Here is a 25,930-nt window from a genome sequence, read left to right as displayed (position 1 = left end):
CAATAACAAACAAGTCATTCAGAAGAAGACGACTGACGCACCTGTATTCATAGCAACTGGTTTCAAACTTATTAATCATTTGATTGTTAATAATAAATATAATAATATATTATGTGTCAGGCAGTCTTTTATAAATTGTTATGCAAAATCATGATTCTAATAAACAGCCACTTTAATTGGGGTACATAATTCGGCAATCAAATATTTATTTATAAATCATTGGACACGTATTTAAAAGCTGGCATTCTGCCCGTTTCTTACCTTCACCTCCTTCTTCCATATGGATCAGTTTTCTGTTCTGATCTCAACAAGTCTGGGTAAACTGCTGAGTAGGCAACAATCAGAGGCCGCATTTTTACGATGTGATCATGTCGACTTCTTACAAAGTATTTTACAGTATTTGAAGCCATTTTAGATTAGATTAGATTTGATTCAACTTTATTGTTATTACACATGTACAAGGCAACGAAATGCAGTTTAGGTCTAACCAGAAGTGCAATAGCAGCAAGTGCAGGATATACAGTGTTTACATACATTTCATCCGCCCTATCAAATACAAATTATATAAAATATTAAAAAGGTATTTTAAATACATGTATCATAAATGCTGCCCATCCCTGCACACACACACACACACACACACACACACACTTACACACACACACACACACACACACACACACACACACACACACACACACACACACACACACACACATACAAATATATCTACATATATATTCACGCAGTCCCCAACTTATGACAGAGATGACTCTATCGTAACTTGGAGACATGGACTCTCAAAGAGTACATGATATAAAACATATTTTCAGTCCGATCATTTTTTTCTTAAATAAAGAAAAACACAGGCAACTTCGATTTTTTCAAGTTCACATCCTGTTGATTAAATTAAAGTGCAGATTCTATCATGCGTTTCTAGGCATCGATAACATAGATGTTTATTCACAGGAGATGCAGCCCCAGCGGTTACCTGTACTCTCACCGCACGTCAGTCGCACCAGCCCTGTACGCCACAGCAAACGTTTCAGCAGCCTCACTGTGCCAGAGGACCAGAGGGAAGCCGCCGTCAGAGACGCCAACGGTAAGAACGCAAATATGGAGAACCGGAGAAAGGGTGTTACTACTAACACAGACCAAACGTTTGTTCATTCAGCTGTTCATCGTTTATATCTGAGGTGTAAAATCAAGGACGCATTGTACCGGTCATTTTGATTGGAAGGAAAAGTACAGAAGAGACAAAATAATGATCCAAGTGATGACACAAAGTGAAAGTAACATGGTTTTTCTTGTGAATTCAAGACCATGGGAAGGAGGGGAGCACCATCCCAACTCTGAGCAGGGCTATCTCCATGCCTGTGGACATCGCGGGTGAGTGTGTTCTCAGCGTGTGTATTTGTATGCGAGTGCAGGGGTATCTGAAGTGAGTCGTTTGTATTGTGCTAAATCAGGAATAATTTGTCACTGCGATGTGCGAAACTCAACTGGCTATACAAACCCCAAATCTTTTAAGTCTCACCGTGAGTATATTATGAGTATATTAATGGCCACCACCTGTATGTGTTTGCAGGGATGCAAAAGAGCCTACGTTCAGATTTTGACATGGCGTACGAGAGGGGCCGCATTTCCATGTCTGCCGAGGATGGAACAGCCACAGCAACCCTGTTTACACGGGTTAGGAACACAAAATGAAACACACATTTGTTTTGTTGCTGCACAAGTGACTTAGTCACTCTAGAAATAACAACAGAGTATAGTTCTGTAGTATAGGCATTGAGATAATGGAATGTTTTGTTTTAATATGCAAATATGACACTGGAACCCCTACTGTGCAATCATATTTTGTTGAGAAGCCCGTAATTACTGAATCCCTTTGAAACATATTTATAACAGATTAACACACACACACACTCACTCACACACTTTAAAGCTCACATCTGACACCACCATAGTTTTTGCAGTCTTTTAAAATTAAATTACTGATGGGTTTTTGAAAGTCCTTCACAGAAGCAGGTCAAAAGTGAAACTATTCGTTTGTTCAGAATTCATATCCAATTAGATGTTTATCAGCATTTCTGACTAGTGATGTGTTTTTGTGTGTCAGGACCAGCGAGAGAGAAGGGTGACAGTGGATGAGGTGCCCTCTGGTGTGTATCTATACCCCGAGGAGGAAGTGGGTTCAGAGAACGTTTACAGCCCGTTGCCAGGACGACCCAACGCCGCCTTGTTTGAGGAAGCACAGAAAGAGTTCCTGAAACTTATGAAAATTGAGGTATAGTGATGTATAATTACTGCATCATGATGGAGATTGACATTATTATTGTTATTATTATTAAGATTTTTTTTCATGCTACAGTGATTAAAATGTGACAGCCTTATCCAAATCACAGTGATAAAAAAAAAAATCTAAAAATGAGCAAATATTTGAAATACAGTTGAATAATGAATGTTAATTGCTTTATTTTTTGTTTTTTGATCATTTAATTTACTGTATAATTTTATATTAAATCACAGTATTCAGATTTCTTTGCACATGTACTAAGTGTTATAACTGGTGTTACAGCTCACACAACTGTTATGTTACAAAGTAGGAAAGAACCAAGTCACTAGTTTGATTGAAAGATATTGGTAAAATAGAGAAATGGGCATTAATCGAGTGTTAGCGATAAAAAGATCATGCACAGGCTATGATTTTTAGTACTTGGAACTGGAACTGCTTGACTGTGTTTTTTTTAAAGTCTATTACACAGTTTTTGAACTTTTTTGATATTGGGGACATGCCACGACAGGATCAGCACACCTACACATTTATTTGTTTTGTTGCTCGATTTCATATTTGACTACTGCTATACTCTGCACCCCCACTCATTTCTTCATCCCTAATTCTTTCGTGTCGTTTATCAGGACCCTGCTTTGTTGAACGGACGTGTGACCTTGCATCATGCCAAAGCAGGCACTATTTTAGCCAGGCAGGGAGACCAGGTATGCCTACTTCTTCATATCTTTCCATCTTTCTCTCCATCCTTCATCCTTCTCTCATGCATTTTTGTAGCCTTAAAACTTTGAACGTGTTGTGTTACTTTTGTGTGTTATTGATCACGTGTGACATGAATCAGAAGAGGATGTAAATGTTTCTCCCTGTTATTACCATGAATGTATCGGTGCACAGATTGTAAATAATAATTATTTTTCAATCAAATAAAAATTTTATTTTACAATGTAATTTTATACAAATTTACAAAGCTATTGTCTATTGATTTTAACAGCCTGTAGGAGAATCCACGAAAATACCGTATTTTCCGGACTATAAACCGCTACTTTTCCCCCTTGTTTTGAACCCCGCGGCTAAAACAATGATTTGGCTAATTTATGGATTTTTCCTGTGTTTTTCCTGGTTTCACAAACTTCAAGCCAAAAAAACTGAGCCCCATAACATTAGACCAATGAAATTGCAGAACGGGTTCAGGTGAACCAATGAAACTCTTTATATTAAATCTGATGCTCTCCCACTGAATCGGGCCGCACCACATCATAAATATGGATGATGTTCCTCTGATGTTTGACCTGCCGCTCCCTCGGACTGTCTACAGGAAATGCGAATCATTCGTCACGCTGAAAACAACCGGGCATGAAAACACGCACTTCCCCTGTGTTCTGAGCTGCACGGCATCGGGAGAAAAACTTCACCGATGGTGATTTTTAAACGCACGATGATGCCAAAAGATAAACTCCCGAGAGAAATTGTTGTGAAAGGAAGGAGGAAGACAGTGAACAATGACATTCTTGGTAGGCTACTGTTAAGATACAAGCCGTGTAACGGACACTGTCTTTTGTTAAAGCCTGTGTAAAGTTCATTAGTTTCAGTGTAGACAGCAGCTTATAGACAGGTGCAGCTTATTTATGTTCAAAATAAAAATCTTTTAAAAATTCAGTCGGTGCGGCTTATTTTTGGTTGTACTTAATAGTCCGGAAATTACAGTAGTCATTTAAAGAAGAGTTATGCTTATTGCACTGTGATATACAGTATGTGTTCTCTAAAGCCTTGCCACATCTTAACAGTCCAAGCACTGCTTTCCAGGATACGTTGTTGTGGAAAGAAAGAATGAAGTTATGAATGAGTGTCTTATTTTCCTTTCTGTCAGGACGTGAGTCTACATTTCGTGTTGTCCGGCTGCCTGCACGTGTATCAGCGTATGATCGACAAGCAGGAGGACGTGTGCCTGTTTGTGACGCAGCCAGGTGAGATGGTGGGTCAGCTGGCCGTGTTGACCGGAGAGCTGCTCATCTTCACCGTCCGTGCCCTCCGCGACTGCACCTTCCTCAGGATCTCCAAATCGGATTTCTATGAGTGAGTTATATACGTTACAATGCGAGTCCCCAGTGTCAGAGCTTTGTAACAATTTTTTTAATTATGACACAGGAGTGTTTTCTGGATGTAGGATGGTGGGATGGAAGCATCCTACTATAACATAAATAATATGCAGAATTAGCATTTTTCATAGATTTTCTACAGCTTTATACATACAGTTATTACAAATGGATGTAAAAGAATCATGTGTCGTCTATCAGTTTTGAAATGTTTAACATTGCTAAATAGATGTGGTATAAGAAAATGGAAAATTATCATTATGACTGAGCTGATGTTTATCATTTTTCTATAAAATCGCACTGTGTTTTCTCATTCCTTGCATAATATATATTCACCTTCACCTAGATGCCCTTCAGTGAGTGTGTTTTAGATTAAACCCGGCTTTGTTTAAATTATTATACCTTTTCCTAAAGGAATTTAAAAAAATGTGAAAAAAAAGCAAAATATTTTATTTCTATATTATTTTTTATTTATTCTACTTGTATTGGATAACCCAAGCCAATCAAGATGATGGAACTCAAGGCTACCGATTGTGATTCGGTCCCCGATTTAAAACCTGGATGCTTTGAACGCTGTTCAAGAGTTATTATGGCCTAGAATTCGTTGTGCATAACAGATTTAAAAAGACCAGTTATAGCACTTTCTTAGCATAAGTATGTGTGTTAAATGGGCTTGTTAGTTGTTGATGTCTCTGTGCAGGATCATGAGGGAGCAGCCCAGTGTGGTCCTGAGTGCAGCTCATACCGTGGCCATCCGCATGTCTCCTTTTGTAAGGCAGATGGACTTTGCCATTGATTGGATGGCTGTGGAGGCTGGACGTGCTCTCTACAGGTACTTCAATACTGAGTATAAAAACACATCCTGCATTTAAGCTGAGCTGTATTTTTTACATAGCATGTGCTTGCTTTTTCTTTAGGCAGGACGATCAGTCAGATTGCACCTACATCGTGCTGAACGGCCGCCTGCGTTCTGTTATCCGGAAGGCAAATGGAAAGAAGGAGCTGGTAGGGGAGTACGGTAGAGGAGATCTCATCGGAGTGGTACGTTCATTTTAATAGCTTACCTCCTACAATTATCTTGCATTTGACATTAAAAAGTTTTGCATGACCTCTTATTATTATTTTCTAGTTATAAGCAGTTATGGGTGCGCATACTGCACTTATGAATTATAAAACCTGCATCATAAAAACGTTTTCTGTTTATGATTGGCTGTCTTCGAATGCATATTGTAATGTCCTTGCTGGTGGTCAGTTTAATGCCATTGTGACTGAAGTCCTTGCAGTATCCAACTGTTTTAAAAATCTCAGAGATCAATGCTGTGGCTCTCGACTATAAGCCACCAATAGGCAATTGTAAAAAAACAATTGTAAAAGATGTCTTCAATGCAAACTGTATTGATATGATGTTTGCAGAAGGTAGTAATTTTCTTTAATTGTTGCTTTGTCATTCGTATCAGTATTCGTTGTATGATTGTGCATGAAGAAGGAAAGGTTCTAGAATTCAACCAAAATTTGAACAGTATACAGTATAACGAATAATCATCTTAAGAGACAGAAGTCTAAGAATATAAAGAGAAACAATAATTTGGATTTTCTTGTTTTTTCTGCTTCTTTCCATCTGATTTTCAGGTCGAGGCTTTGACCAGGCAGCCGCGGGCGACGACGGTTCATGCGGTCCGAGACACTGAACTGGTAAAACTTCCAGAAGGAACATTGAACAACATTAAGAGACGTTATCCCCAGGTATAGCGCACACACTTTACATATAAATATTATCGCTGATGGAATATAAATGGATTAATATATTTATACGTGTATGTAGGTTGTTACTCGGCTGATCCATTTGTTGAGCCAGAAAATTTTAGGAAACCTTCAGCAGCCTCGTGGACCTTTCTCAGGTTGAATACACACCTTCATCATTCAATCCCCTGAATACTTCCACTAGTAAATAGATTCAAATCAACAATCGTATTATCTTATCAAAAATATTGCATTATATTTCTGTGAATCCTATATTTCTGCAGGTTCAGCTCTGGGTTTGCCCGCCATGGCATCGAGCCCTGATGTCACCAATCCAGCCAGCAACCTCTCCACTGTGGCTGTACTTCCTGTTTGCGATGAAATGCCAATCAATGCCTTTAACTTGGAACTCAGTCATGCTCTTAGTGCCATAGGTACAAACTGCTTCACTTCCGAATGCTTATTAGCATTAATATAATAATACTTACTTACTTACTTACTTACTTACCTTATACCTTTCCTGTAGTAGGATAATCAAGTACAGGACATGAATTTGAAGCAGTTTTCATGACTATATTTGCTCAAGCCTTTGGATTTTCAATCAATGTTATTAAGCATATTACTTCAGGTTTAAAAAGCAGTATTAATCTTTATAATGAATAAGGATTGCATTAATTGTTTGTGCATATTAAGAATGATTACTTTGTGAAATTGACAGACACGCAAAAAGTGTAGGTTTTTTATAGGTCATGTAAAAATACATTCTAATGAAATACACATTTTGACAAGTCGATTTTTCATCGCTTTTTGGGGGAATTATGGCCTTTTGTATTTAAATAAAGATTATTGCTTAAACATTGGACCTTGATTAAATGAAGCATTTTTTCCGTTTGTTTGTTTTAGGACCCACTTTGCTGCTGACGAGTGACATTATCAGAGAACGACTTGGAGCTTCTGCTTTAGATAGGTGAGTTAAGTTGTTGGTAAGGTAAGTTGTTGAGAAATAATAAATCAAAGTAAAAGAAGTGAGATCAAAGCTATAAAAGCTGTTGTTATAGAATAATAATCCACACCTTCTGACTAATCAGAAGTAAGGATTCAATAACACAATTGTATAAAAGATTTTAAGACAGATTTAAGACATTGTAGTTTTCTTTATCTGGATCTCTGTCTGTCTCTTTCCCAGCATTTATGAGTACAGGTTATCGGGCTGGTTGGCCCAACAGGAGGACATCAATCGTATAGTTTTGTATCAAACAGACAACAGTATGACTCCCTGGACACAGCGCTGCATCAGACAGGCAGACTGCATCCTTATCGTTGGCCTTGGAGACCAGGAGCCTAGTCTTGGCCAGGTGACCACATTTCTACATAGACACTAGGTTGGTGTGCACATCAAGTGTTCTTACATCCTAATGTGATGCTGATGCAGCTGGAGCAGATGTTGGAGAACACAGCAGTGCGGGCTCTGAAGCAGCTGGTCCTGCTGCACCGTGAAGACGGCCCTGGTCCTTCTAGGACCGTGGAGTGGCTGAACATGCGTAGCTGGTGTTCTGGCCATCTCCATCTCAAGTGTCCGCGTAGAGTTTTTTCACGCAGGAGCCCAACCAGACTGGTAACGTGCTTTAGCATTATCATAACTAATCATTTTCAGTAACCAGAAAATAACCAGGAACAATTGACATGTAAATGTAGTCTTCAAAATCAAATCCATTAGATTAAATTGTATATTCTGCTGTGGTCCTGCTGGGAAAACTGGATTTTATATTTGTGTGTATGCATGTTTCACAGAGGGAGGTGTATGAGAAAGTGTTTGAGAAGACAGCAGACAGGCACAGTGATTTTTCCCGTTTGGCTCGAGTCCTAACAGGAAACAGCATTGCACTTGTACTAGGAGGAGGTGGAGCTAGGTGAGTTTTCACAATAATATTAGCTTGCTGTAATCCCACATGGATCATTTTAAGGTGTGAGCAGCTTCATTGTAAAACCCATTTGCGTGTTTATTGGACATTTCTAATCACTAGTTTTGTTGTTCTGAAACTGTTGATCACAACTGTTTATTATCACAGAGGCTGCTCACATGTGGGCGTGATCAAAGCCATGGAGGAGGCAGGGATTCCTATTGATTTAGTGGGCGGAACGTCTATTGGCTCTTTCATCAGTGCACTGTACGCAGAGGAGAGGAGCGCTGTTCGTGTGAAACAGCGAGCGAGAGAATGGTCAAAGGTATAACCTCTGGTTTTCAGGTTACAGTGGGGAATGGAGATTAATAATGGGTGAATAATGTGTCTACTTTGGTGAAAGTTAAGGAGATAATGAATAAGATAATGTCCCATGAAAGCATTTTTTTTGTTGTTTTTTGTTAACGTTGTTAACTTGTTTCCTGCATCAACAGGCGATGAACTCCGTGTTTAAAACTGTGCTGGATCTAACCTATCCCATCACTTCCATGTTCTCTGGCTCCGCCTTCAACACCAGCATTTCCAAAGTGTTTGAAGAGAAGCAAGTTGAGGTGAGACACTGGAAAACTGCATCTTTTGCTGGACTGATCTTTCTTTTTATTTACTTTGTGTGATTTATTTTAAGTTGCTTCCCACAACATTCGATCCTGTTCAAACTTTTGAATAAGAAGAATGTTTTGCAAACACTAGCTAACCAGATTCCATCGTGTAAATTTGTGGCCAAAATTATCTGTTTATGACTTTGTATTTACATGCATATATATATATATATATATATATATATATATATATATATATATATATATATATATATATATATATATATCTTTTTTTTCATTTTCTCCCGCTTATCCGTAATTTGGGTCGCGGGGGCAGCAGTCTAAGCAGGCCCCCGCCTTCGACTGCTGCCCAATCCTCACAGCACCGTCCCTTACGGTCCCTCCTGCAGGTGGTGAGCCCACGGGAAGGCGGCCCCACGTCACTCCGACGTCACGGACCTTGATATTTCCCTCGTAAGGGACCCCCGGAGCATAGAGGGTTAAGGGCCTTGCTCAAGGGCCCAAGAGTGGCAGCTTGGCGATACCGGGGCTTGAACCCCAGACCTTCCGATCGGCAACCCAGCGCCTTAACCGCTGGAGCCACCACTCCCCCGAATATATATATATATTGCCAAATTATTAGGTCACCTGACCTTTCCTGCTATTTTTGGTTATTTTCCTAACTGTTACCACAAAGCTGGAGGCACTTAATTGTACAGGACGTCTTTAGATGCACCCTCTCTATTTTTCATTCTTTTAAAGAAAATGTATACATTAAGTCATGTTACAGAAAAATTACAAAAAACAAAGATCCCAGTAGTACAAAAGGACAAAAACCTCTAAAACATACCTGTAAATGAGTCGCAATAATGTATAAAGGCACATACATTATTATAAACATGTCATTTATCTTGCACTTAATAGGTCTGTCAGAGCCATGCTTTATAATTATAATTAATTACAAGTTTTTTCATTTATTTATTTAAAGTTGTTGTCATTTTTTCTTTTGTGTCTGTGCATTTCATACTCATGCATTATTTGAATTTGCAGGACTTGTGGCTGCCTTATTTCAACGTAACCACTGACATCACAGCATCTTCAATGCGGGTACATAAAGACGGTGAGTTGAGACTCAAGGCTTTCTGTTTCGTATATCAATCTTGTTGTAGCATTGTGTTAGCAGTATTATACAAAAAAGGGTCTAAACAGAACATGAAATGCCACAAGGTTTAGTATTACCTGAACACATTTTCTGAGAGATACAATCAATATTTTCATAATGCCGCATTTCACACGAGAAACTAATATTAAAGAATGACGTTTAACACTTTATTCCAGTAATTAACTGATTGTACAGCAGTAACTGTCTAATACTAAACAATCTGTTTGAATCAATAGTAATAATGATCTTGTTGTTTCCTAAAAAATGTCATGTACAGTTACAACAATGCCTTACAAACCTTTAGTTCAATATTAAGACAGGAAAGGTTGCATGCATTTTGACTGTATTAATAGCCTTTAAAAGTTCTAATTAAAGATATTAGATGTGCTCTTATTACACTGGACAATGATCATTCTGTCATGCTTATCATCCTCACCTTTTTACTGAAATATAAATGCATCGACTGCCTTGATTCTACCTACTAACTGCTTTATAATCTTGGGGCGATGGGCTGCTGCTATATTCCCAAAACCAGTAGCAAACATATTCAACTTTTTGCCAATATTATGTAACGTTAATGTACAAAATATTGTTAGTTCGATTAATAGACTGTTAATCAGAGAGGATTAAAGGTGTTAAAAATCCTGTATAAATGGGATTTTTTTTTAGCTGTATGCAATGGCACAGCGGATTTGGGGATTGCACATGCTCACTCAGTCGTACTAGTGTTTCCGCTCTGAGTTCTGGGGCATGCATGGCATGCTTGGCACTAATACAAACCCAAAACTTGTCTTTCTGTCTCCTCTTTACTCTCTTCTGTCCTTATTTGCCTTCTACATGATTTTGTTGTCTTCACATTTTTTGCCATTTCAATCCATCCTTATATTTCCAGCACTATACATATGCATTTTTCATTCACTTTTATAATCCATTATCATCTGTTCATTGAGGTGCATTGTCATATCTGTTAGCTAGCCATTATTAGGTAGAGTTACCATTAGTGCATCACTCATCATGCATCACTTTTGGACCTTCTTTTATAGCCCTAGTCTGATATTATAGCTTCACTCACAAAGCACTAATCCCAAGAGATGACCTCTGACAGATAGATTTAATGTTGAAGGTTCTCACATTTTGTGAACTGTCTCTGCAGTACAGTTTTGACCTTGCAGCTTGGATCAAGTTGGATATGATTGTTATCAGGCCACGGTCATCATCCAGGTTATGTCCGTTGGTTTCTTTCTTTGGTTTCATTCTTTTACTTTGACCTGTTGTGTCAATACACTTATAAAATTCTGTGACCAATTCTAAGGAGGAGCTTTAATTAAAGATATATATTTAAAATTAAAATCCAGTAGCTTTAAATGAAGACATGTTTTAATTGCGTGATGTTATGGAAAAGAAAAAACATTTTTTAAATCAAAACCCATTTATAATAGAAGAGCAAAGTCTACAGCTATACATAGAGTTATATAGTAAATACACTGTATGGACTATAAGTTTGTGGATACCCAATCATAAGATTGGTATGTGCTTTTTGAACATACCATTCCACATTTAGCCCCCTGTTATAATACAGTAAAACCCCCGTTGGATGAGCATAATTCGTTCTTCAAAAAATTGCTCCTAGGTCCATTTGCTCATACGTTCAAACTAATTTCCCCATAAGAATGAATGTAAAAGCGATTAAATCAGTTCCAAGACCTCATGTGATCGCTTATTTCTGCACTTAAAAAGAATTTGTAGCCTATTTTAACAAACAAATATGCCGCAAATTACCGTACGGTAAACATAATTTAACACTTACCCATGTGATAGTGGTTGATTGCGAGTGTGAGACTCACACCACGCTCATACTTTTCGACTATTTCTTTCTTGGTTTCAATGGTAATTCTATTTTCACAGCACCATCACTGATTTTCTTGAGACATTTTTCAAGATTTCTAGTGAAATAAAAATATAACACTAACCGGCAGCGTGGGTTTGCTCGTGCCTTCGAAATTTGCTCGCAAAATATGGTAAAATTTTGCGAGTAAGGTCGCTCGTATCTCCGTTTACTCGTACTATTAGTTGCTCGTACAATAGGGTTTTACTGTAACCACATAATAGCCTCCACTTTTCTGGGAAGATGTTACATTAGATTTTGGAGCATGACAGTTGAGATTTGTGATCATTCAGCCACAAGGGCAATAGTAAAGTCAGGTACTCATGTAGGGTGAGGAGGTGTGGGTGTAGTCAGCGTTCCAGTTCATCCCAAAGGTGTTTAGTATGTTTGAGGTCAGAACTCTTTAGCAGACCACTCAAGATCTTTCACTCCATCCCATGTAAAGCATATCTTCAGAGAGCTAGCTTTGTTATGCTGGAACAGGTTTGGGTATTTTCAAATACAAAGACCATGTTGGTAACACAATAAGGATCAATTCTATGGTTAAAAGTAGTTTGATCTCTAACAGTGTTGAGTCTTTTCTCAGAGTCAACATGTCAAAATACTGGGTAATCACACATCCTTTAATTATAAACATTACTGTGTTTTTTTTTATATTGTGTTCAATAAGCGCAATAGGCTTTGATTATTTCTCTCAGATTCTCTCTCCCTTTACTTCCTCTTTCTTTCTTTCTTTCTTTCTTTCTTTCTTTCTTTCTTTCTTTCTTTCTTTCTTTCTTTTGCTTGACTTGACTTGATAATCAACTGTAACAATGAAATCCTGCATTCTAACATGCGATGTACTCCATTGTTAAGATATAAATTTTTATTTGTAATTGCTGTTAAAATTTCAGCGTTTAGAAGTAAATTATAGGAATCATTTTTGTTCATTTCTTTCTCATTTATTTACCTATGGCCTGTCTATAATTTTTTTTTTATTTTTTATTTCGATGTTTTATCACTTATATTACTCAATATTTACCTACATTTGTTATCTCATTTCCCCTGTATTTCATTGCATGTTTGTCCTTATCTTTGTACCTCTCTGCTTCACTCTTCATATTCTCTTTTTATTATGGTCTCTCTCTCTCCCTCCCCCACTCCCTCCCTCCCTCCCTCTCTCTCTCTCTCTCCCTCCCTCCCTCCCTCCCTCCCTCTCTCTCTCTCTCTCTCTCTCTCTCTCTCCCTCCCTCTCTCTCCCTCCCTCCCTCTCTCTCTCTCTCTCTCTCTCTCTCTCTCTCCCTCCCTCTCTCTCTCTCTCTCTCTCTCTCGCTCTCTCTCTCTCCCTCCCTCCCTCCCTCCCTCCCTCCCTCTCTCTCTCTCTCTCTCTCTCTCTCTCTCTCTCTCCCTCCCTCTCTCTCTCTCTCTCTCTCTCTCTCTCTCTCTCTCGCTCTCTCAAATGGTTTTGATTCCCTCTCCATCTTCATTTTTGCCAGGCTGTGTGTGGCGCTATGTTAGAGCCAGTGCCTCCTACACCCCATATTTACCTCCTCTCTGCGACCCCAAGGATGGCCACCTCCTCGTGGATGGTTGCTATGTAAACAATGTCCCAGGTCAGCGATAATAACCCCCCCTCACCACCACCACCTTCCACCCTGAAACCAGAACCCTTTAGACAAGAAACCCCACCAAAAAAAAACAACAACAACAACCCACAACCTCTATGGCGACCGCTCACTCACCAGTCCTTAGTTTTATGGTACTAACTTAGTATTGACCAGGTGGACATTGGGAACTCATGGCTTGGAAGGAAAGATTACAGCGTCCAACATGAGAGAAAGCGAGTGACTGTGATACTAGTGTTTTAATAATCTGTGGTTTTCAAAGAAATGTTAAATCAAAGGTTATAACAAATGCCCTCATGACCATGCGACAAAAAAATGTGATGATCGTAAGCTTTCATTCATTGCAATTTCTTGTCAAGTCATTCCTTTAATACTAAATATATGAAAAAACTAATCTATTTAGTAACCCTCAGAATTTTACAAAAGTAAGAAATGCATAATCCTGCCCAAATTTGCACTATAAAAGGTAAATGTAGTTTATTATTTACCAGAGACACCACTATACATGGTATTTTTGCATGCATAACACCTAACCTGCAAGCTTTGCACTTTCTTTTGTTATTGTAACAAGCTTCAATCAAAGCTAGCTTTCAGTGCATTTGAGTTTAGCCAATTTGCTGAACATGTGCTTTTTCACATTCTTGAAATGCTCTTAGCTGAAGATGTCCAAAGTCACCGTAGACATGATCAAATATCTTATGTTATAATTAATGTAAGTGTACACACTTTTGACACACTGGTCAAAGTTCATAAAAATGTTTTGTCTTAAAACATAAGGGCCAATCACAAGTGTTTTAAGTCTGGGGTGTTTCCAATTAGCATATTTACAGATGGTAACAAATTTTGTTGAAAATTTCTGATATGTGAACAAATGACGCTGACAAATGTTGCTTAAGTCAAGAAATTAATCAACCATATAGAAATAATTGTCTTGGGTTAGTTTAAAAGTTTTTGACTTTGACTTTTAGACAAATAGAATTAGGCATGTTTGGACCATTTTTTAAACATTGTACTTTGCATAAGTTATATGTGAGAGTAGTGTGGCAATGTGGTTTGGAGACTTAATTTGGATTTCTCATAGTGTATAAAACGACAGGTCATTAATATCACATTAGCTGAGTCAGCGGAAAACCCTGGTTGCTGTTTTATTTGTTACTCGCTTTTGTTTGCCAATAAGAACGTAGATGCTTTTGCTTTCTTTGCTTGGAAGCATCTACTTCTGTTTCTCTTGCAGCTTCCGCCGTATGCGTCGTCGGCGTAAGCTTATGTTTGTCTTGTGCAACTGTCTGGTTTGGTTGAGTTTGCTATGATGCTGTAACCATGTGGGCATTTAGTTATTACATAATACACTTTGGACCATCCACAGCAGAAAAATACATGTTTAAAAATGTATGGCTACTTAACAGATGCAGTTCACACCTCGTCATTTATGGCTCTGTCACATGATGCATGTTTTCTCTTTATATTCACTCTGTGATCAGATCCAACCTGTCTCTGTAATTCTCTTTCTCTATGGTGCCCCATCTTTCCTTCCAAACCATGTTGCTACCACGGCTCTCCTGCGCTCTGCTGGTCGAGCTCAGAACTGCAGGTTGAGACTGACTGGCTGAATCTCACATGTTCACTGAGACTGACTGTAAAACCCTGGCTCTCAAATCTCTCTGCTGGAATATTTGTGTGCAGATACAAAGCACTGTCTTAATAGATACTAAATAAAAATATAAACCTGTATAAATATAAATACAGATATATGCAGACCTCATATAAGAAATTAATATTTACTCTTCAGTTAGTTGCCATTAGGCCCTTAGTCATCAAAATGATTGTAGTTAGAGGAAATATTTTCTTGCTGTCTAGATTTTACATTTATTAATTTATTAATAAAGTGGAATACAGCACCAAAGAGAAAGCTGTTAAATAGAAATGAAAAGCTGATGAAAGCTGATTATTGTTTTATTCTTCTTTATTACTATTTGTTAGAGCTGTTGCTGTTTATTATTTATCTTTATTAAAGCACAATACTAAATATACAAGAGTAAAAAAATGAACAAGTAACTTTTCCTTTTTTTTTTTTTATGTAAATTTTTATTTCTGAAATTGCAAACAAGAATATCTGTGAAAACTAAACCTATTTAGTGCATTCGATTGCCACATTACATCAAAATGTAAATACAAAAATATACATAAAAAAAAAAACAAATTTGATTACTCAAAAAAAACATAGGGTAAACACTGTATGGTGTTTTCTTAATTGTTTAGTTTGAAATTATCTTAAACTTTGGAAACTTTGTTTTTTTCTTTGGCCTGAATCCTATGGAAGCGCGTTTCCACCACATAAAGAAAAAAGGTTGCCTAAATCCGACTTTTCTTTCTAGTAATTCCAATTTTTTTTCTCGCAATTCTGACTTCATTCCTTATAATTCTGACTTTATTCCTCGCAATTCTGACTTTATTTCTCGTAAACATTTCTGGTGCATCCACCAGTAACCATGTAGTTTGAAGCTGTGGTGTGTGAACGAGGCTCCTCTGCTTCATCTGTCCTGTTCCGTCTCCTTCAGAATGGATTGTTAATTCTCTCCAGGGATCAGAACCTAAGTTTGATACCACGCGATTGTATTGAATGTAGCTTATTCAATGTGTAAAGTTTTCTTGCAATACAGAGCGGGTGAGGCTGCCTGATTAGCAAAAAAAAAAAAAAGAGAGAAAAAAGTCAGAATTCTGAGGAAAAAAATAACTTGGAATTATCAAACTTTTTATTTAAATGGACTTCCATATGAAACCTCTTTTCGCCGCTTGCAGTTTTCTCCCCGTTTCTCATTTTTCTCATTCTGCAGCGTCTTCTGTGTTCCCAGTCCAGAGCACTCCAGAGTTTAGCTGGTGGGGTTTTAGTAATAATGGGAAACAGTGCTCTGTGTGTATTTAAATTGACTAAACAAAGCATCGAGGCCAAACAATTTGCCTTGATGAATTTTTGTAATCGAATTAATCGTTACTTAATTATGGCCCTACTATTTATTACTCTTTGGTAATGTTATTTCAGTTTTTAATAGTAATCCACAACTGATCTGTCCAAACTGAACGCTGTGGTATATCTAAATATTTCCCTCAGAAATCCTAAATCAAGTCAAGTCAGCTTATTTTAGCTAAGCTGAACTAAAATTATGAATATGATTTAGAAATTTCCTCAGAAATCCTTTTAGGTTTGTTCATATTTAGCTGGCTTGTGTAAGCAGTAGGGATACAAACATTTATGAGGTTAGCTAACTTTGGAAGCTGTCCAACATTGCCAATGGCTAGTATAATTTTTATGACTATATGTGAGAAACGTCTGTTAAAAGCATAGGCTAATGTTAGCCTCCCTGATAGTTATCAGCAAAACCTTTCAGCAGCATTAAAAGAGATGTAAAATGACCTCTGAGTGAATGACCTCTTAGCATGTTTTAGCTAGCTTGCTAGCATAGAAAGGGTTAGGGTTAAATTATGAACATTTATGGATATGATCTTAAAATCGTGTCAGAAATGTAAATATTCTGACACGTTTATTTACTGTAGCTATTGATTAGCATTAGAAGTAAAGAGTACAAACATTTATAATTATATCTCAAATATTTACTCAAAAATCTGAGGTAATTGCCTAGTAGCTAATGACTTTAAATTGCAATGAAAAACATCTTTCACAAAATTACTTTGGAATTCCTGTCAGATTGTGAAAACAAATGTATACATTTGTAAATATAACTTAAAAAGTCTATTATGAAATGTGTCTGGTTATCACCTGTTTGTGAGCTGAACAGCTTCAGTCGAACATTAACATATGTTTTGCTGACAAAATCTAAGAAAATGTATATTCATATATGAAGCACCTGCTTATATCTATATAAATCTTTACAAATACGTAATAAAAAACCCAACAGTTTTGTTTATTATGTAAGGCAGAGAAGTCTGTGTTTTTAAGTCTGTCTAACTGCTAACACAACCTCAGAAATCACACATAAATCCATGAGGTGTTATTGCCAATGTCTCCCACACACCATCCACGGGGTGCCCATCGTTGCGCCTTCCCCCTGCTGGGCTGCGCATCGCTAACCTCTGCCACTGGCAACGTTTCTTGAACGTTTCCATAGACGTTAGTGGTTATTCCGAATTTATTAAGAGGATATATTACTCCCTCCCTCCCCCCGTGTGGCAGGCTCTCTGTGGCGCTATGTGCGGGCGAGCATGACCCTCTCCGGGTACCTGCCGCCCCTTTGCGACCCCAAAGATGGCAACCTGCTCATGGACGGCGGCTACATCAACAACCTACCAGGCAAGTAGAGCCTCGTGCAGGGATGACATCTATTAGCCAGGCCACTGGAAAGACATGGGGCGGTCTGCTGATCCAATGAGTTGTGGGTTGTAAAACAACTGGGCCCATTTTCCCGCAAAACCTTTATAGTTTTAAAATAACCTGAACTGTTAAAGAGAGCTTCAAATTCAAATTGGCTTTATTGTGACTTATTGGTTATTTCATGGTTTCGGGAAATTTGGTTCATGTCTGGTTGTGGGTAAGTAGTGTGTGTGTGTGTGTGTGTGTGTGTCTGTGTCTGTGTCTGTGTGTCTGTGTACATGTGCATGAGTGCAATTAATTTTTCTTGTTTCTGTCTGAGATTGCCAGAAATATTTGTTAAACTCGTCATTTTTGGAGGTAAAAAAAAAAAAGTAACTCTGGCCAAATGTATGACGGCCTTTCAAAATTATTTGCTAATAAAATTATTTAGAGCAAATCTCCAAAGATCTCTTAACATACAACATAATTAACATGCCAATGTCAATCTTTCTGACTGGTTTTTGATTGGGTTTAATTGATACATCAAATTACAATTATTACGATAAAATGCATTCTCCACCAGACAGAATTAAATGTTACCACATAAAAAAAAGTTGAATGTTGTGTGTGGAAATTTAAATGTAGATGTTTTTATTTAACATTGGCCATGACAGATTCGTTGAGTGGGAAGATTAGGACTGAGTAAACACATTTAAGTTCAGTGTTTCATCTCTTAATCTGGAGATTTATTTGGACTTTACCAAATCTTATAAAATGAGAAGGACAATACAACCAGGTTGGATTTAAATCCGATTGAAACTTGATAATCTGTAATCTAAATCCATCTTTAATAATAATCCTCTTCTTTGTGACAATCCTCACAGCTCTAGTCCCAGTTCTGAACTGAGCCTTTAACAGGTTCTTGCTCAGTCCCAGTCTTTTGTCTATCAGGCCCAAACACTCATAAGTAAGCTGCATTAACCAAAATCTCTTTTTGAAATTGACATCAAATGTAATTAAGCATATAAACCAGTGGTGTGTGTGCAGCTTTCTGGTGGTGGTTACATGTGTGAATGAGAAGGTCAAAGCTGCACTTTTGTCACAAAATAATAATCACAAAGTTTGCTTTTTCCTGCCGCCCCTTTGGATACGTTTGCGTGTGTGTGAATGTAACGACCTACAGCTGACATTGCTCGCAATATGGGAGCCAAAACGGTCATCGCTATTGATGTGGGCAGCCAGGATGAAACCGACCTGTGTAACTATGGCGACAGCTTGTCCGGCTGGTGGTTGCTTTGGAAACGGATCAACCCGTGGGCAGAGAAAGTTAAGGTGAGGAGGAAGATATGGAGAAACTCTCATGCTAAAAAGTGCAAAATTCAGTAGATATTAAAGCATGACTTCTTAACGCACTTTTGATAGATACTGAGCACTGCAGACTGTGAACAGCCCACAAGAGCTGCAGTTTTGGAGATGCTCTGACCCAGTCATCTAACCATCACAATTTACCCCTTCGTCAAACTCGCTCGAATCCTTACGCTTGAGCATTTTTCCTGCTTCTAACACATGAAATTTGAGGACAACTTGTTGCCTAATAAATCCGACTCACAATTGCTACTATCTGCACTTCTGGTAGATGGATCCATCTATCCATCTATCCATCTATCTATCTATCTATCTATCTATCTATCTATCTATCTATCTATCTATCTATCTATCTATCTATCTATCATCAATCAATCAATCAATCAATCAATCAATCAGTGTTACTCACTTCACCTGTCCTAATGTTGTTATAATGTTATGCCTGATCGGTGTATATGTTTTATGAGAGCCATAGAAAACTATCTAAACTGTATCCTTGTATGTTTGTGTGCAATTTTAACGAGATTAACAGCAGTATTCATCTCTTCTGTTAGGTACCCGACATGGCTGAGATCCAGTCCCGACTGGCGTATGTGTCGTGTGTCCGGCAGCTGGAGTTGGTCAAAAAGAGTGGCTACTGCGAGTATATCCGGCCTCCCATCGACCGCTTTAAGACAATGGACTTCGGGAAATTTGACGAGATCTATGTGAGAGTTTCTTTCAGAGACTGTATTTTACCAGCCTCCACTCTTGATATTGCGTGTACGCTGTACGGCCCGAAAGGATATGACCATCTGACCGTCACACCCACATTTTGTTCCGGCTAATTTGGACAGAATTGTCTAGAAAGTCTTAGTTCCAGTGAATGGTATTTGTAATGTGTTATACTAACAGGTTCCAAATGTGTTTTAGCACAACACAAGATCCAGAAACACATTGTTTGTCAAAGCTAGAGTGAAATAACTTTGTGGTCTTGAAGAGCTCTAACCTCAACCCCAACATCAACATCATTGAGAAGAACATGGAACACCTCCTTAGCCAGTCCTCTTTATTCAATATCATTAATTCTCCTGTGTGTGAATGAGCCCAAATACCCACAGCAGTCTATTGGGAAACTTTCCAAAAGAGTGGAGCTGATTATAACCGGAATCGGAGAAGTAAATCTGAAGTGTAATGTTCACCATGCACATATGGGTATGATGATCAGGTGTCTGCAAACCACAAATGCCTGTGAGAGTTAAGTTTCATAAAGACCTATGTATGACTTGCTCAGACAAATATGATATTCACAATTAATAGTGTAACGAATTTTACTGGTTCCGTGCTGGAAGAAATACACACAAGCGGTTCGGGATGCCTTTCTCCTCAGCGTCTCACTTCCAGACCTCCACGTCTTCCTCCTCACATCTGCACGAACCCACTAGCGAACTGCTGCCACAGATGTTATTTTTCTTACTCCAAAATTAGCAATGGGCCGAGTCAGAGTCAGTCAGGTGTTCTTCTCTAGTTTCTCACTGGAGTCTAATGTTTGCCAAACTGTTTGATTTTGTAGCTCTGCAACCTTTTCTTCCATTTCCGCAGATAATAAGATAATGTCAGAACGAGATTATTTCAGGCGACGATCCACGATTAGAATACACACAGAGTTTTATAGCTCATGCTTAGATACGCTGTTCATGCGCAGGACGTGGGCTACCAACACGGGAAGCTGCTGTTAACTGGCTGGGCACGTGGTGACATCATTGAGAACATGCTGAAGGATCATCGCTCGGCAGACTACACCGACAGCAAGAAGACAGACGTAAGTACCAACAAATCAGTTAATGATGCAAAATCAGTCATCATGTTTGAGAGGAAGAACTCGTTCTGCACCAGCGCTCTGTAACGGGTTTCCCTGCAATTACAGTATGTTCACACGTGCAACGATTTTATTCAGAGTCTGGACTATATAAACATTACTATGGCAACCAGTTAGTTTCTCTGACACACATGAAGCCTGGTATAGTGCAGCCATGGGGATAGTGCTAACCGTGTTCTTTAATGTGTTCTTGTTTCTGGTTGAGTTGCAGAGCTACACATGTCCCGGTGCCGACTTCACTGATCTGGCTGAGATCGTGTCCAGAATTGAGCCTGTGCAGAGCTACATGGCTGCTGATGGTAAACTAGTATTAAATTCAACATGTTGTATATCAGATAACCATGTTATGAGTAAAACTCACTGTAATTAGTTTGTAATCAGCGCTTATCAGCAGAGTTATTTATAATGGTCCTGTGTGTGTAGCTGAGGAGTCCGACGGATTGACGGAGTATGAGGAGGACGGGATGGACACGGTTAGAGAAGAGGAAGGTGAGGAGGAGGAGGATGAAGCTGACGACCCTGAGGATCACTCACCCGGAGACTGGGGACCAAATGATATTTTTCACTCTGTGAGTTTTCACGCACACGCAAAAACTATCAAAGTTGTAAAAGACCGTAATTTGAATAAAAATGTAAATATAAGTTTAGTTTAACCCAGTGGACCCCAGCCTTTTTTGTACCAAAAACCAGTTACACTAAAGACTATTTTTCCACGGGCAGAGCTATCCCACACGTTACTAAACACATTTACGTGTCATATTACTATCATATAACTAGTATACATATTATTTAATTATACATTTTATATATATATATATATATATATATATATATATATATATGTGTGTGTGTAATGAAAATCTTACAAAACTATAATGCTTGCAAAATAAAACCTGCAAAATCAGTGCAAGCTTAATTTATTGATTTATAGAAATAAACTGTGACTAAAACATATATGGAAAATTGCATAGGCAGAAGTCGTCATTTAAAAAAAAAGGGAAAAACCCTGGTTGGAGATCCCTGGATTAATCGAAGTTATCTAAAACAAGATGCATTTAAAGAACATGATAGTTTGGCTTTTTATTTATTATTTTTGTAATATGTTTATTTATTAATTGAGAATAACCTGTATGTATGTATGCATGTATAGGATGAAGAGAAATCAATCCGTCAGCGGAGGAAGCACCCCAGTGAGTCAAACACATGCTCTGAACTTTCCGATTGCTGATTGGACGTGACCTGGCGTCCTGTCACCCTTTTCTGGGGACTGAAAAATAGCAGCGTCCCTCCACATCCGACTGAATGACAGGAGTCAAGGAGGAAGACGGACAACCAAAGGAAACTGCTCAAATATACAGCGATGCCACCGAAGCCAATCCGAGCGAAGAGACCGTGGCTTGCGCTCCTGTGAGAGTGTGGTGGAAAAACCAATAAAGTAGAAAAGAAAAGTATCACCGTGAGCATCATGGGAGTTGAGTTAGGGCTCTAACTATCTCTCCCAGCGTATTTTTGGAGTTTTTTCTTTTCTCCCATAGAGACAAGCTCTGATTAACGGCCAGTATAAACTGTGCGATTGTGTGACGTGTGTGTCCTGCTTTGAAGACTAAACGTGTCCGAAGAACAGGAAGTGTCTGGACAGGTGTGAATGTGTGAGTGTGAGTTTGTGATGAGTTCACAGAGGTAAGAAATATTCAAAATGCTGCTAGAGCCCCACTAGTTTACAGAGGATAGAAGGATTAGAAATGTAGATGTGGAGTAGCGAGGAACAAAAAGGAATATACAGTAGGGTGCTGTGTTAACCTAGAAAGGTGCCATTGGTGAAAAATTAAGTTTCCCTAAACATGACATTAATGATTTAAGATTTATTTAGAATTATATTAACACTTCAACCTATAACTTTATTTTTACAATCAAAAACCCACTAACGGCCATGGTAAAAATAAACGTTAAGAAATCTTTAATTCGTCGTTTATCAACAACGTAACGTCTGAAGCACTGAGGTAAAAACGTACCCTCTCGTGTGTTAACTTACGTTTAGTCATGAACTTTTCGAAACATTAATAAGTGCAGGATTCAGCGAACATTTAAACGTAATATCTTTATTACAGGTTATTAAGCCTGAAGTTTACGGTGTCTAACGCTAACTAATGATAGAAAAGGCAAAACCCTACAGGTGAACAGGATTATTATCAGTGCTCAATTTGGGGAGAAATAGATTTAGGGACTTAAGGAGGACCCCAAGATTATTTTTAGTAAAAAATAAATGAGGACCCCCCCAATAAGATTTGACTCAATTTGAGCACTGGTTATTATAACAAATAGCTTAAATAGTTAAAATGACAACATATCACAGTCAAGTATGTGATATATACATATATATATATTTATATATACACACACACACACACACACACACTGTATGGCAAAGACACCTGAATATAATATATATAATATATATAATATATTTTTTTTAGTGTGTGCTTGTGGAGGTTTGTGTTCATTCAGCCACAAGGGTGTTAGTAAATTCAGCTACTGGGTTCAATAGGGTTGAGATCAGAGCTCTACAGCAGCCCACTCAGGATCTTCCTCTCCAAACCATGTAAAGCATATCTTCTGGTAAGTGGCTCTGTGCACAGACACATTGTCATACTGGAACAGGTTTGGGTCTCCTAGTTTAAGTAAAGGGACAATTTGATGTTACCGCATTTCCAGTAACAGTTTGGGGAAGAACCACATGTGGCTGGAAAAGTGAGGCGTCACAATACTTTCACTGCCATACTTTCTTCAAATTCAAATTATGCAATTTTTTTTTAAACCTGTAGTGTCTTGCCTTTTGTCTCTATCAAGAGTTAAAGTGAAAACTGGACCTAATCCCTGCAGTTATTTATTAGATGATATGAAAATGTTTGTGGATCTTCCAGCAGTCAGGCGAGTCTTAGATCGTTTCTACGAGTCACATGGGCACTAAATTACAATTTACAAGATGGACCTCAAAATACTTTTTTTTTAACAAGTAGAAAAAAACTATTAAATGCAAGAACCTGTGTGTGAAGTGAAATGTAGGGAGTGTTGAGGGATTATTTGTACCCATTGTGTGTGTAATGGTGTACCAAAGGTGTAAAAGGGGGAAGTTGGGATGCTTTTGTGTCCATGAACATTTCTTTAGAATTATTGCATACTGATATTCATGCACAAAAAAAAATGCTCTAACAATTCCAGATGCAAAATTATAATTTTTTTTTTTTACATACTACTGATTTCAATTTTTCTCTTTGAAACAAAAAGAAATGGCTGCAGTGAAGTAATTCTACAATGATAGATTATCATTTCTGTATGTAGATTGCTTTAGCATTTTGCACTAAGAACATAATTTATTAATTTAAACTGTTTTGCATTAAAACTGATGGAATGGATGACTTGGGGAAAATACCCGGAAACTTGCTAAAAAATAAATCCTTATTAATGCAAAACTGTCTACATCGTTGTTCTCACTACTAAACAACCAGGTTTTTTAAAGGAGATGAGCATAAAAATCACATTTTAAATACAATGTGTTGGGAATGTGCTTTATTTCGGTGTATACGATGTGCTACGAAAAAAATAATTTGTTTCAGTTCGGTCCTGTGCAACTGTTCATTTCTTTTAGTTGTCAAAATGATCTCAAGGTACGTTATTTCAAGTTATGGTCAGGATTTTACAGAAAAGATTACAGAAAATCAGCAGCTGGGTCCTTGGTTGTGCACATTTGCTTTTTATAATTTGCAGTTAAAAAACTTTTCGTTTTTTTTTATTTAATATCAAACATTTAACAAAAGATTTTTTTATAGTTTCACAAAAAAAGAAAAAAAGACGTTATTAAATTTCTATATTTCTAAATGTAATAAATAAAATAATAAATCTATCTAAATATTAAATTTTTATATATACACTTAGTAATCAGTAAGTTAAGTAACAAAATTCCTGTCCTAAAATACTGAATATTTTCAATCTAACATCTAACATTATTTAAAGAAATAAGTTTTCATTCTGGAGCCATTTGCACAAATGATTAATGATATAATGCAAACTGGAGCAACATATTCAGAGATCCATTAGAACAGAAAGCAGGGATGTTTGGAGTTGTTGAGTGTGTGGGGATTTTGTGCACAGCATAAGGTAAGAAGCCGACATGCTTCAGTTTCTTATTTACTGTCCCTTTCTAGGTGCTTCTGAAAAGCATGTAGTGATCCGTAGAAACTTTTTCAGAGCAAAAAGCCAGAATGTATGAAGCCACTGATTTTTTATTTTTTTAAACACAAATTGTTCGAGTATGAATGCGAATAATTCAAAGATGGCAAGAAACTATAAAAATTGAATAAAAAAATATTTTAAATTGAGTGAAAGGTTATAAACGTTTTCATTTTCAAAACAAAAAGACTCGGACGCATTGTACACAGAAACAAAACCGTATGGTTTGATTTTTGAAGAGTGGAAAAATCAATAAAAACACAACGACAGTTTTGTACGTTTTTTTGGATTTATTTTGTCTAAGTTCTTAAATGGTTTTTTTTTTTTCTCAAAAAAAATCCTGAGGTATTCACAATATAATGGCATTGAATTCATTTGAAATAGTGATGAAATGAGTCTAGAAGGGATATAAATGGGAAGAGAGGAAAAAAAAAAAAAAAAACACAAAGGCATAAATAATGCTGTAATGGGGTCCTTGTTCTATAAACAGGGCTGTGTGAAATATCAGTTTGTTATGACTTACTACAGCATGTTTATTAGTTGAAACCAAACTAAATGCCATTAGACAGATGACTCTCGCACTTTCCTGAAGCAGATTTATGAAGCGGCCTAATTACAGCTGTTGGCACAAAAGAAAAAGGGTTTTATGGGTGTAACCATAAAGCATACAGGTTTGTGATGATCACTGGCACGTCCTACTGAAGACCGCGGAGTGAAACAGAGTCTGAGTCGGAATTCCGATGGAAAAGGGTTGATATTAAAATGATACATTCCATTAGTCTGAAAGCAACAGCAGCTCGGAAAAGGTGACATTTAACTCTATACAGCGTGAAGGAACTGAATAATGACCGGAGAAAAGTACAACACATGGGTTAACATCATTGTCCAGAAAGGAAG

The 25,930-nt window shown here is 37.7% G+C and overlaps 1 protein-coding gene across 5 annotated transcripts in view; it reads left to right on the top strand.

Moving 5' to 3' along the window:
• pnpla6 (patatin-like phospholipase domain containing 6) overlaps positions 1–24,276 on the top strand; it is a 34,811-nt gene extending 10,535 nt beyond the window's left edge. For 2 of the 5 annotated variants that reach the window (XM_083523044.1, XM_083523045.1), the window contains exons 11-36: positions 970–1,102; positions 1,321–1,389; positions 1,589–1,692; positions 2,123–2,290; positions 2,923–3,000; positions 4,161–4,366; positions 5,087–5,218; positions 5,304–5,427; positions 6,016–6,129; positions 6,209–6,284; positions 6,411–6,560; positions 7,030–7,093; positions 7,313–7,481; positions 7,559–7,741; positions 7,918–8,036; positions 8,196–8,352; positions 8,522–8,638; positions 9,677–9,746; positions 13,149–13,265; positions 17,467–17,583; positions 18,767–18,915; positions 19,503–19,655; positions 20,633–20,749; positions 21,018–21,105; positions 21,230–21,375; positions 21,957–24,276. In XM_083523044.1, the coding sequence (XP_083379170.1) occupies positions 970–1,102; positions 1,321–1,389; positions 1,589–1,692; positions 2,123–2,290; positions 2,923–3,000; positions 4,161–4,366; positions 5,087–5,218; positions 5,304–5,427; positions 6,016–6,129; positions 6,209–6,284; positions 6,411–6,560; positions 7,030–7,093; positions 7,313–7,481; positions 7,559–7,741; positions 7,918–8,036; positions 8,196–8,352; positions 8,522–8,638; positions 9,677–9,746; positions 13,149–13,265; positions 17,467–17,583; positions 18,767–18,915; positions 19,503–19,655; positions 20,633–20,749; positions 21,018–21,105; positions 21,230–21,375; positions 21,957–22,034 (3,198 nt within the window). In that variant the 3' untranslated portion in view covers positions 22,035–24,276. Of the gene's footprint in view, positions 1–969; positions 1,103–1,320; positions 1,390–1,588; positions 1,693–2,122; positions 2,291–2,922; positions 3,001–4,160; positions 4,367–5,086; positions 5,219–5,303; positions 5,428–6,015; positions 6,130–6,208; positions 6,285–6,410; positions 6,561–7,029; positions 7,094–7,312; positions 7,482–7,558; positions 7,742–7,917; positions 8,037–8,195; positions 8,353–8,521; positions 8,639–9,676; positions 9,747–13,148; positions 13,266–17,466; positions 17,976–18,766; positions 18,916–19,502; positions 19,656–20,632; positions 20,750–21,017; positions 21,106–21,229; positions 21,376–21,956 lie in introns of those variants that run through there. The other 3 variants (XM_083523046.1, XM_083523047.1, XM_083523048.1) reach the window with 3 other exon arrangements.
• Positions 24,277–25,930: the final 1,654 nt, after the last annotated feature.

This window comes from Silurus aristotelis, assembly GCF_946808225.1.
Source record: "Silurus aristotelis genome assembly, chromosome: 20".
Taxonomy (NCBI): Eukaryota; Metazoa; Chordata; class Actinopteri; order Siluriformes; family Siluridae; genus Silurus; species Silurus aristotelis.
This window is presented reverse-complemented; position numbering and strand designations above follow the sequence as displayed.